This window comes from Chiloscyllium plagiosum, chromosome 11 (genome assembly GCF_004010195.1).
Source record: "Chiloscyllium plagiosum isolate BGI_BamShark_2017 chromosome 11, ASM401019v2, whole genome shotgun sequence".
Classification (NCBI taxonomy): domain Eukaryota; kingdom Metazoa; phylum Chordata; class Chondrichthyes; order Orectolobiformes; family Hemiscylliidae; genus Chiloscyllium; species Chiloscyllium plagiosum.
In genome coordinates, this window is record NC_057720.1 from 51582768 (window position 1) to 51596082 (window position 13315).

General features: G+C 40.7%; 1 protein-coding gene across 3 annotated transcripts in view; it reads left to right on the forward strand.

The window, feature by feature from the left end:
* The window catches only part of LOC122554385 (FYN-binding protein 1), an 88797-nt gene that overhangs the window by 61663 nt on the left and 13819 nt on the right, over positions 1-13315 (forward strand). For all 3 annotated transcript variants that reach the window (XM_043699309.1, XM_043699310.1, XM_043699312.1), the window contains 4 exons: positions 4390-4438; positions 6323-6439; positions 7721-7749; positions 13182-13257. In XM_043699309.1, the coding sequence (XP_043555244.1) occupies positions 4390-4438; positions 6323-6439; positions 7721-7749; positions 13182-13257 (271 nt within the window). The remainder of the gene's footprint in view (positions 1-4389; positions 4439-6322; positions 6440-7720; positions 7750-13181; positions 13258-13315) is intronic.

The window sequence follows — 13315 nt, forward strand, 5'->3', positions numbered from 1 at the left end:
GAATGGAAATAGGCAGGGTTTAGGGAAGGCATTCCAAGATAATGCTCACAAAGATGCTGAGACCTCAGCTATATAATAGTTGGGTGAAGGTTGAGGAAATAGACAAAAGACTTGAGTAAGGAATGAGAATTTCAGGAGTGGTTGTAGGTCTGGAGAATTATATTTTGTATCAAAAAATACAAAGGAATGTGAGCCAGAAATATAAAATGAGAAGAGTTACTATTACTATTTAAATAAGAATAAAAGTGAGTATTGGTCCTTTTAGGAAGTGAGACTGGACAATTGATGGAATATAAGGAAATAACAGATGAATTCAATAGATATTTTATATCAGTCTTCATTATTGAGGATGTAAGTAATGTTCCCAAAGCAGCAATAAATCGGAAAATGGGAGGCAAGGAGAAACTGAGAAAAACACAATCACTATTGAAGTAGTACTGAAAAAATTATTGGGGTTGTGGACTGATATGTTCCTGGGTCCTAATGGATTTAATTCTAGGATCTTAAAAGAAGTGGTAAGTGAGATAGTTGTTTCAATTTTCCAAACTCCCTAGATTCAGGGATACGTTCCATTAGATTTGAAGAATACAAATGTAAATCCTTTGTTCTAAACGTGAAAGAGACTGAAAGCAGGAAACTATGGGCCAATTAGCTTAATATTTACTCTGGGGTAAACATTCACTGTTACTGTTAAAGTAGTTATACCAATCTATTGCAGTTCTTTGAAAAGGTAGCATGTGTTGCAGGTAAAAGGGAACCCGTGCTGTGATGTACTATACTTCAATTTTCCACAACTGCCACATCAAAGGTTATTGTGGAGAATGAAAGCTCGTGGTTTGGAGGGTAACATGTGGGCATGTTTAGAAGATGGGTTTTTTGTTAGCCAGCTGAAGAATTGGCATAAATGGGTCTTTTTCAGGCTGGCAGATGTAATGAGTGGTGTACCACAGGGTTTGGTGCTAGGGCCTCAGCTGTTTAGAATTTATGTAAATGATTTTGGATAAAAGAAACAGAAAGGTAGGTAGAAAAGGAAGTAGTGAAGAGGAGACAATGAAGCTACCAACAAATGTGGATAGGTTAAGTGGGTGAGCAAAGATCTGGCAAATGGAGTGTAATGTGAGAAAATGTGAAATCATCCCATTTCATAGGGAGAATAAAACATCTAAATGGAGAGAGATTGAAGAACTCTGAGATGCAGAGAAATCTGGGTATACTAGTGCATGTATCAAAAGAAAAGCTAGTAAGCATATATAATAAGTAATTCATAAATTAAGTCATATGTTATAATTTGTTATCAAGAGAATTTGAATCCAAAGTAGGGAAGTTGTACTTCATATATACTGCACAATGAAGACATATTGTGCACATTGCTGATATATTGTGTATACTATTGGTCACCTTATTTAAGAATGATAGAACTGTACAGCACAAGAACAGCCCCTTGAACCCAAGATGTTGTGCCAAACATGAAGGTAAATTAAACTAACCCCTTCTGCCTGCCTTTGGACCATATTCCTACATTCCTTGCATATTCCTTCACTTATCTAGAAGTCCTTTAAACACCCCTATTGTACCTGCCTTCACCACCACCCCAACAGCATGTTCCAGACTCCTAAAGCACTCTGTCCAAAAAAATGTGCCCCTCACATCTCCTTTGAACTTTTCCCCCGTCACCTTAAATGCATACTCCCTTTTATTAGATATTTCAACTCTTGGAAAAAAGATTCTGACTGTCAACCCTATCACTGCATCTCATAATTTTATAGACTTCTATCAAATCTCCCCTCAGCCTCTGCTACTCCAGAGAAAGCAACCCAAGTTTTTCTATCCTCTCCTTATAGTTCATCCTTTCTAGCACCCTGGTAAACAGCTTGCATCTCCTTGCATCTTCTCCAAAGCTTCCATATCCTTCTCATAATGTGGCAACCAGAATTGAACGCAATAAAAGCTGCAACATGACATCCTGGCGCTTGTACTCTGTTCCCCCACCAACAAAGGCAAATATGCCATAGGTCTTCTTTACTACTCTATCTCGTTGTGTGGCCACTTTCAGAGAGCTATGGACTTGAACTCCAAAATCCATTTCTACATCAGTGCTGTTCAGGGTTCCTGCCGTTAACTGTCTACTTTTCCTTAATATTTGGTCTCCCAAAGTGCAGCACCCCTCACTTATCCAGATTAAACTGCATCTGCAATTTCTCCTTGCATATTTGCAACTGATTTATATCTTCGAGGAGAAAGTGAGGGCTGCAGATGCTAGAGATCAGAGCTGAAAATGTGTTGCTGGAAAAGTGCAGCAGGTCAGGCAGCATCCAAGGAACAGGAGAATCGACGTTTCGGGCATAAGCCCTTCTTCAGGAACTGATTTATATCCCACTGCATCCTTTGACACAAATTCACCTAACTTTGTATCAACTGTGAACTTACTAACTCACCAATCTGCATTTTCATTCAAGTCATTTATATATGTCACAAACAGCAGAGGTTCCAATATGGATTCCTGTGGAACACCACGAGTCATAGACATCCAGCCAGAAAAATACCATTCCACTACTGCCCGGTGCCTGATGTGAGCAAGCCAATTCTGTAGCCAGGTCACCGTGGATCCCATGCATCTTAATCTTCTGGATGAGCCTACAATGAGGGACCTTGTCAAAAGCCTTACTAAAATCTTGTAGACAAGCTCCACTGATCTACCCTCATCAATTACCTTTGTCACCTCCTCAAAAAATTCAATCAATTTCATAAGACATGACCTTCCCTTTACAAGGATGTTGCCAGGGTTGGAGGATTTGAGCCATAGGGAGAGGCTGAACAGGCTGAGGCTGTTTTCCCTGGAGCATCGGGGGCTAAGTGTGACCTTATAGAGGTTTACAAAATTATGAGGGGCATGGATAGGATACAGAGACAAAGTCTTTTCCTGGGGAGGTGGGGGGAGGGGAGAAGAGGAGGAAGAATCAAGAACTAGAGGGCATAGGTTTAGGGTGAGAGGGGAAAGATATAAAAGAGGCCTAAGGGGCAATGTTTTCATGCAGAGGGTGGTGCATGTATGGAATGAGCTGCCAGAGGAAGTGGTGGAGGCTAGTACAATTGCATTAGGAACGGTTTGGAGGGATATGGGCTGGGTGCTGGCAGGTGGGACTAGATTGGGTTGGGATATCTGGTCGGCATGGACGGGTTGGACCAAAGGGTCTGTTTCTGTTGTACATGTCTATGACTGTAAGTGATTTTTGAGGTCATGAGTCATTAGAACTCTTTTTCAGAAAAGGCATTGGAAGTAGAATCTTTGAATATTTAAGGTAGAGGTGGATAGATCCTTGGTAAGCAAGGGGTTAAGCAGGAATATAGATTTGAGATTCCAATCTAATCAGTCATGACCTTGTTAACAGCAGACCAAGCTTGAGGGGTCTTTAGGCCACTCCAGTTCTTTTGTTTGTTTGGGGGCCTCGCCAAATGAAGGAGTGGAAGCTAATTATGTTGAACTGGAGGAGAGCAGATAATTTGAAAAGTTGTCAGCTAATGCAGGCCAGCAAGCACCGTGATGATGGGTGAATGAAACCTGGTCTGAATTAGAACATTGGCAACAAGAGTGTTGGGTGACCTCAATTTTATGAAGCGTGCAAAAAGTCAGCCAGTGGTGTGTTAGACTAGTTAAATCGGAATTTAAAAAGGGGTGGATGAGGGTTTTCAGCAGCAGATGAATTGAGGCATGAGCAGAGCTGGGCAATATTGTGGAGGTGAAATTATGTAGCCTGAGTGGTATAATATGTGCTTGAAAGCTCATCTCTGCGACAAATATGACAACAAGGTTTTGACCTGTAAGGTTTCAAACAGTCTAGTTCAAGCTCAGACTGTTGCCATGAAGTGGGTTAGAGTTGATGGCTAGAGTGCAGAGTTTGTGGCACATCAATGGTTTTGATTTTCCCAATATTTTGTAAAATCAGAGGACTGCTAATCCTCTTATTCAGATTAGTTATGATCTTACAGAATGGTAGGGTAGGATAGAAGGGCTGAATAGCCCACTCCTCATGTTTATGTTTTTATGTTCTATCCAAAAAAATAGTCTTGACAATTCAGAGACAGTGGAGGAGTCAAGGTGTGATAGTGAAGTAGCAATTCTTGTCACGATCATACATGTAAAATTAATGCTGCATTTTCAGATGATATAATGTGGGTGTAAATGTCTGAAATGTAATGTCAGTTTTCATGCTAATTTTGAGTAAATTAATACTTTTAGTTGATTTTCTTCCCACTGGCCCACAGTTAGTTGAACTGTCTTTACTCACCCCTACATTTTGCAGAAATCAATTTATTGTTTGTGATTGCTCAGATTCTGTTTTTCAATCCCTTTTCCTGTAAGGCTTACTGGTTACATCATCTTTGTTTCAGAGCCATTAGATGGACAAGTGTATGACGATGCAGAATCCTGTAACTCAGAGTAAGCATTTTACATTTACTTAATTTCTGTGATTTGAATAGCAGGCACATTCATTATATCTGCATGCTACCACTGAAGATGTTCTCATTGTTGAAAATCTCCTGGCTTTATGAAGGAAAGCTGCTTTAATGGAATATAATCTTCAGCCTTACTTTATCAGGGAAGAACTGTCAAAGAATTGAATAAATGTGTATTTGTAATGCTCTCTCCTAACAATTTTATCATGGTATGAGCTATATATGGCAATCAAGGAAGAGAATCCTAACTAGTTTGTTTTTTATCTTTATGATGGGACACTATTGAATATTTCAACTAATTGAACATCTTCACAGAATTCACTTAGTTTTTCATACCTCTGTGTATAAGTGTATAAAATAAGTATCATAACTCAGTGAGGAGGGAGCTATATATTGTGTGGATTTCTGTGTTTGCTGCTTTGTTTGAATATTTCCTCATTGTTAAGGAATGGAAAAGAGCAAAGCAAGGCAGTTGACATCCCATGTCTTATGGGACTTGACCTCTACAAATACTTGTAAGATCAATTATAACATCAATCTTTCAAGGATCAAATATAAGACTTTGTCTGATCTGTAAAACTGACACATGAAATTATATTGCACAAATATTTCTGCATTTTTATATTTTATATTTTAAACCATTCTCAATTTCATTTCAGACTAACCATATTTGTGTTGTTTTCTTCCTCACTGAACTCAGTAACTCCCCCTTCCTGTCACCAGTTGACCGATTTTCATGTAGATTTGCACAGTGAATGTTCCTGATCTAGCTGTGCTATTAGAGGCTGGGATAATGTTATCAAGCCTGAGCTCCACTTTATTTGTACTGCATCCACTTTGTTTCCATCAAGGGTCAATTGATCGTTATCATTGACTGAGTGTTTGTTTCTCCACCCGAGCCTAGGATACTGTGTGAACGGTTGCGTAACCGTATTATCACTCAGATCAGTTACTGAAAATGTGTTGCTGGAAAAGCGCAGCAGGTGAGGCAGCATCCAAGGAACAGGAGAATCGACGTTTCGGGCATAAGCCCTTCTTCAGGAATCCTGAAGAAGGGCTTATGCCCGAAACGTCGATTCTCCTGTTCCTTGGATGCTGCCTGACCTGCTGCGCTTTTCCAGCAACACATTTTCAGCTCTGATCTCCAGCATCTGCAGTCCCCACTTTCTCCACTCAGATCAGTTAGCCTGACACATAATAAAAATTGGCCCTAAGGCACATTACTCTAAGAAATGAAGTTCCATAGAACATAGAACATAGAAGAATACAGCGCAGTACAGGCCCTTCGGCCCTCGATGTTGCGCCGATCCAAGCCCACCTAACCTACACTAGCCCACTATCCTCCATATGCCTATCCAATGCCCGCTTAAATGCCCATAATGAGGGAGAGTCCACCACTGCTACTGGCAGGGCATTCCATGAACTCACGACTCGCTGAGTAAAGAACCTACCCCTAACATCTGTCCTATACCTACCCCCCCTTAACTTAAAGCTATGCCCCCTTGTAATAGCTGACTCCATACGTGGAAAAAGATTCTCACTGTCAACCCTATCTAAACCCCTAATCATCTTATACACCTCTATCAAGTCACCCCTGTCCTTTTTTCCATCCTTCAATGTAGTGAATTAGCTTATCTTGATGAGGAAACAATTGTTATGTGCTATCACAGCTCCACAGACAAAGAGAATAAACATCAGTCACTTCTTTGCTTGGGACTGATATTCAAAGACCTGGGTAGAAGGATAAAATTGGAGCAACAGCTAAAGTATAAACTTTCTCCAAATATTACTTATTCATGTACATAACAAAAAGATAAGACCCATTTATACGCTCAGGAAACTGTTAACTTTCTTCATGCCAATCTAGGTCTCTTAAAAAAGACCGAATGAAGGAATTGGGAAAACTGTTCAAGAAGGAGATTGGTGATGGAGAAAGGGAGAAGAAGGTAAAAATAAGAAAAGATAAAGAACAAGATCAGCTCAGGTATTTATTAAGAATTCTTACAAGCTGTCTCGTTTTCTCAGTCCACATGCTCTGTCACCCAGCTTGTTTGTTTAAATTTTCTCATTTTCATTTTGCACGGCTGCTTTAGTTTTTTTAACCTCACTTTTTATGATATGAACTTACATTCCTGGTTTCCGTTTAAAAGGTGGAAGAGAGTTGTCCTGTTGAATGCCTGTCATCCATAGTGAAAGTACCTCGCAGTGTTGTTAGGAAGGAATTTCCAAGAATCTGACATAGCAGTAATGAAGAAATGATGTATGTTGATGACAGGATGATATCTGACTTTGGAAGAATGGCTGTATAAAACTGTAAGACAAAGGAGCAGAAATTAAGCCATTTGGCTCATCGGGTCTGCTCTGCCATTCATAGCCGGCAGGTTTCTTAATCCAATTCTCCTGCCTTTTCCCCACAACCTTTGTAATCTACTCTAGAGGTTGTGATGGTTGTGTTTCCATGCATTGTCTGCCCTTATCCTTCTAGGTCGTGGAGGTTGCAGATTTGGATGGTGCGTACAAGTCCATGCAAGATCCTGTAGTGCATCTTGTAGAATAAAATGTGCCGACTGCCTCCACTGTGTGCTGGTGGTGGGGGAGTGAGACTGGAGTGGTCAACTGTTTTCTCTGTCTCTCTGTGTTACTGTCAAACTGTACAAAAGAGCAACAAGCCAATTTTACTGCAGCACCTTCCTCTTGCAATACAATTTCCCAGTTGTCGTTTTCAATAATGTCTTATACATCTGACAGATCTAATATTTGTCTGACACTTGACTGCATACATTCTGTATCAGCCATTGAACATGCCTCGATATTTTTTCCCAGCATTGTTCACCACCTCTAGTTACTGAATAATTGAAATGTAATTTAAATAATTGTGAAATTTCACACAACTCTTAAATTTACTCCAGGGTAGATGAGCAGAGACTATTCTTAATGTTTTTCATATATTTCACGATATAGAAAGATGCCTAGAGGATACAAGCATTATTAGCCATAATTTAAAGCTAAATCTTAGGTAGGATAAATTTGAAGAGGATATTTAGGATATTGTTAATTTTTTAAATGGTTTGAATGATTCTGGTAAGACAAACAACATCTCTTATTCTCAGTACTGCAATAAAATGTCAGTCTAGATTATGTGCTTAATTCCTGAAATGGGATCCGAACCCAAAATCCTCTACTCTGGTGAGGCTGTTGTTAACAGTGTTTAGTTTAAAATTAGATGTTATTTCTCAACTCATTTATCCATTTTATATTTCCACAGTGCAAATTCAAGATCACAATCTACTTTATGTAAGTAGTATGTTACTGAGGTGGTTTAAAATTTGTTTCAAATATTATTGGCTTTATTTGAAGTACAATGGTCATCAAGACTATGAAGTAATTAAAAAGTTCCTTATCTTAATTAACCCAAAAATGTGACTGATCATTTACTTTTATGCAATGTTACTGATGTGCAATAAATAGGTGTAGCTCAAAGACATTCAAAGTTAGTTGAGCATGCAGTTCCTTAAGGAGGTGAAACTAGTTTGTGTATTGTTTTTACGCCCACATTAAATAGAAACTTGCTCCCAATTTTACCACAGCAACTCTTAAGTGACTGTATGATCCCAGTTATGTAGGTTTCACCAATGGTTATGGAGCTTTGCTGGTGGCAGGTAAAATCTAGAACCTTGAATCCTGAACGCTCATCTAATTCTGATATTTGAAAGAAATATCGACATGTCAGATCCACACTGTCATGATCTCCACAGAGACTAATATCATTTAAAATGGATTCCAGGTATTAGTTAAAGAATGGGATAGATTTAATATTTTTAACACATTTTACTGTATCATATTACACAAAGCACATTTTATTTTTTATTTATTTTGTTGTGGGTGTCACTGGCTGGCCAGCCAGTTGCTAGTTGCCCTTCGTGCTAAGCTGCCTTCTGAGCTGCATCCTTGATGTCAAGGGCTGTCACTCTGACCTCCCATCCAGAATTCCATGTTTAAACCTAAGGCTGTAATGAGGTCAGGAGCTTAGTGGCCCTGGCAAAATCTAAATCAGGTGTCATTGAGCACATGCCGGCAACACCTTCTATCAATTTACTAATGACTCATCTTCCGACTTGGCACCTTCCAAACACACGGCATCAACTTTGATTTCACCAGTTTCCTCATCTCCCCTCCTCTATACCTCATTCCACATCCAACCCTCCAACTCGGCACCACCCTTTTGAATTGTCCAACCTGTCCATCTTGCTTCCCACCTATCACCATCACCTCCCACTGGCATTTACCTTTCACCTTCCCAGCTACCTTCCCACCTTCCTATTTACCCCTCAGCCCCCTTCCCCCACCTACATTCCTGATGAAGGACTTATGCTTGAAACCTTGATTCTGCTGCTCCTTGGATGCTGCCTGACCTGTGCTTTTCCAGTGCCACACTTTTTGACTGTAAAACACTGGGGACCACTGGAGGAGGCTGAGATGGATCATCCACTCAGCACTTCTGGCTGAAGATTTTTGTGAATGCTTCTGTCTTATCTTTTGCACTGATGTGCTTAGCTCTTCAGTCATTGAGGATGGGGATATTTGAGGAGCTGCGCCCTCTTCCTGTGTGTTGTTTAATTGTCCTCCACCATTCACAACTGGATGTGGCAGAACTGCAGAGCTTAGGTCTGATCCATTGGTTTCACTTAGTTCCATCTATCATTGCTGCTTATGCTGTTTAGCATGCAAGTAATCCTATTTGGTATCTTTGCCAGGTTGGCACCTTATTTTTAGCCTGGTGCTGCTTCTTGCATGCCCTTCTGTACTCTGCATTGAGCCAGCGTTGATCCCCTGACTTGATGGTAATGGTACAGTGTGACAAATACCAGATCATGAGATTGCAGATTGTATTGGAGTTCAATTCTGTTGCTGCTTATGGTTCACAGTGTCTTGTGGATGCCCAGATTTGAGTTGCTAGATCTGTTCACCATTTAACACAGTATTGGTGTGACACAACGCAAAGGAGGATATTCTCAATGTGATGGTGGGACTTTGTCTCCACAAGGACCTTGTAGTAATCAATCTTACAAATACTGGCATGATCAGATGCATCTGCAGCCAGTGGATTGGTGAGGAAGAAGTCAACTATGCTTTTCCCACTTGGTTCCCTCCATCTGCTGCAGATCCAGTCTAGCAGCTACGTCCTTTAGGACCTGACCAGCTCTATCTGTCATGCTGCTGCCAAGCCACTCTTGGTGATGGGACATTGAAATCCCCCACCCTGTGCATGTTTTGTACCCTTTCCACCCTCATTGCTTCCTCAAATTGTTGCTCAATGTAGAGGAGTACTGATTCCTCAGCCAAGGGAGGACAGGATGTGATAATTAGAAGGTGGTTTCCTTGCCCATGTTTAACCTGATACCACTAGACCTCATGGGGTCAGAGTCAATGTTGAGGCCTCCCAACTACATACCACTGTGCCATCACCTCTGCTGAGTCTGTTGGACAGGCTCTTACCAGAGATGGTAATGGTGGTGGCTGGGACATTATCTGAAAGGTAAAAACAATGACTGCAGATGCTGGAAACCAGATTCTGGATCAGTGGTGCTGGAAGAGCACAGCAATTCAGGCAGCATCCGACGAGCAGCAAAATCGACGTTTCGGGCAAAAGCCCTTCATCAGGAAGATGATTCCATGAGTATGACTATGTTGGGCTGATGCTTGACTAATTTGTGAAACAGAGTTGAAAAATATGGTGTTGGAAAAACACAGCAGGCCAGGCAGCATCCGAGGAGGAGGAGAATAGATGTTTCGGGCAGAAGCCCTTCTTCAGGAAGTGCTTATGCCCGAAACGTCGATTCTCCTGCTTCTCGGATGCTGCCTGGCCTGCTGTGTTTTTTCAGCACCACATTTTCCAACTCTGGTCTCCAGCATCTGCAGTCCTCACATTCTCCTAGTTTGTGAAACACACTCCTACATTTGATGTGAGCCCTCCGATGCTGGTAAGTAGGACTTTTCAGGGTCAACAGGGCTACTTTTGTAACTTCTCCAGTGCCTGGGTCAATGTCAGGTAGTCCATCCAGTTTCATTTCTTTGTTGAGAATTTGTAGTGATTGATAGAACTGAATGGCTTTCTAAGCCTTTTCAGAGTCATTTGCATTACTGTGGGTCTAAAATCATATGTAGGCCAGAACAGGTGAGGATGGCAGATTTTCCTGAAGGACATTACTGAACCAGAGAGGTTTCCCTGACAAATATCAATGATTTCAAGGTCATCAGAAGATCCTTAAATTCAGATGTTTTTTCTGGATTCAAATTCCACCATCAATTTGCTAAACACTTTAAGTTTTGTGTGTAATTTGTGCTTCAAGTTCCAAGAGAAACATTGCCCTTTTATCATTACTTCCACTGAATGATAATCCTTATAACAATCAGTCCACATTTGCTTCTAGCTTCCAGTGGGTTCCTATTACCCCTTTTCACTGATTATTAACTTCCAGTGATCATCTCTAGACATGTTCCCTCATTTTCAGACTGATTTTGTTTTTAAAAAAAGCAGCCACTATCAGCAAGTAAAGCTATTTCTGATGATTACTACCTTTTTGGGCATGTTTCCACACTTTCTGCTTTTAAGACATTCTTGAAACCAACCTGTTTGACCAAACACTTAGTCACTTTGGATAGCTCAGGGCCGTAATTTGTTTCATAAGATCCCTGTGAAATATCATTGAACATTTCATCATGTTAAAGTTGCTATAGAAATAAAAGGTAGTGGCATATAGCTTCCACACACTGCAAATCATGCAAAAGCTTTGATTGTTTCAAACTCACCACCGCTCAGTCCTTTCCAGTCCTCACTAAATGTTACAGGTGTTCTGGAAAAGTCATTGGAGAAAGCTCAGAAGTTGAACCCATAGCGCAATACCAAATTTTCTTCTCGCTCTCAATGTCAATGTCAATGTCAACTACAATGTCAATATTTCTCAGACTTTCTGTTGTTAATATAGAGACCTAGAAAATAGGAGCAGTTGGCCATTTAGCCCTTAAAACCTGCTGTGGCATTCAATTTGATCATGGCTGATCATCCAACTCATTAACCTGTTCCCATTTTCTTTCCAAATCCTTTGATCCTGCTTGAATATTTTCAAAAAGGAATTAGATATAATTCTATGTTTAGACTTCAACCACTTTCTGGGGCAGACAGTTCCACAGGTTCACTGGGTGAAGAAGTTTCTCCTCATCTCAGTCCTAAATAGCCTACCCCATATACTTGCACTAACACCCTGGTTCTGGACTCCCCTGCTCTGACTATGATAATTATCTCAACTTGGATCATTTATTCGATGGATAAGCTTAAGTAATTGTAAGATTGCAGCTTATTTTAACATTGTCTTGTCAGGTACTCATTACTGGACTTTGTATATCATACAAATGTCTTGTATAAAATCGTATTAAAATTCTGCTCCAGAGCATTTCATAGACAACAGGTTCCGAGGAGCAGCAAAATCGACAGTTCGGGCAAAAGCCCTTCATCAGGAATGGAGGCAGGCACACCCCCCATTTATCTCTCATACCCAGAGGCTCCCTGCCTCCATTCCTGATGAAGGGCTTTTGCCTGAAACGTCGATTTTCCTGCTCCTCAGATGCTGCCTGACCTGCTGTGCTTTTCCAGCACCACTCTGATCTAAACTCTGGTTTTCAGTATCTGCAGTCCTCACTGTTACCTAGTTGATTTTAACTTTACTGCGAATCCTATTGCAAGGATGTCTACCTTGAAGAGGTTCTCCTCCTCTCTCCACAAGAATCTCAGAGGGTCTCTCTCTCTCACTGCAACCCCCAGGTCATCTCCTCTGCCCCACTCCCTATTTATCTCTCCACCCTGGAGGCTGCCCACCTCCATTCCTGATGAAGGGCTTTTGCCCGAAACATCTATTTCCCGGCTCCTCGGATGCTGCCTGACCTGCTGTGCTTTTCCAGCACCACTCTGATCTAAACTCTATTTTTAAATAGTGCTTTTAATGTACAGAATTGACCAAAATGTTTAATAAAAAATGACGAGCTGGAGTAATTTTTTAGGCCATTGAGGACAGATGACTGAAATATAGCCAGAGAGGTTAAAGAAGGAGGGGGGAGCACCCTGTTGTGGCACAGTGAGTCCCCGCCACCATTATTCCAGAGGTGGGTAACAACATCTCTGAACAGGTTGGTTATAATAATAGGTTAAATTAAAAAACATCAAAGGAAAAGGGAGTGGCTTTCTAAAGACTGTCATGACCGGAATTGAGAGTTCAGAGAAAGAGGCTATTATCGTGTTAAAGTAGACTAAAGATTGGAGAGTTGAGATCGTGGAGAGATGTAAACATGAGGATAATTTTAAGATGCTGAGGATCAGGAGCCATCTCAACTCTGAGGACCGAGAGTATGGGCAATTTGGTGCAGCATTGAATATGGCAGTAGAGTGTTGGGGAACTGAAGTTTGTGGAGAATGAGCAACCAGTCAAAATGCTAAAGGTCAGACCCTGGGGTGAAAGTGGTTAGAAGTACATGAGTTCAGCTGTAGAATGGCTGGATAAGCAGGAAAGCATGTGCTACTATGGAGGTGGAATTAGGTAGTCTTTATAGAGAATGATATGAATGGTTAAATAGGACACCAACATTATTCGTCTTTCTAAGGTTCAATGTGTTTTGACATTTGTCTTATCTTAAGTTCTTTTGACTTGTTTCTAATCAACTTTTATATTCCTTAGCTATAACTAATTCAGAAAGCAGTGCAAGCGGTGTGTATGAAGATCTTAACAGTGTGAAGGAATATGGTGATTTTGAGTAAGTGATTAAATTGCCAGTGTCACTTGTAATGTAAGGACTATGAACATTGGCGCAG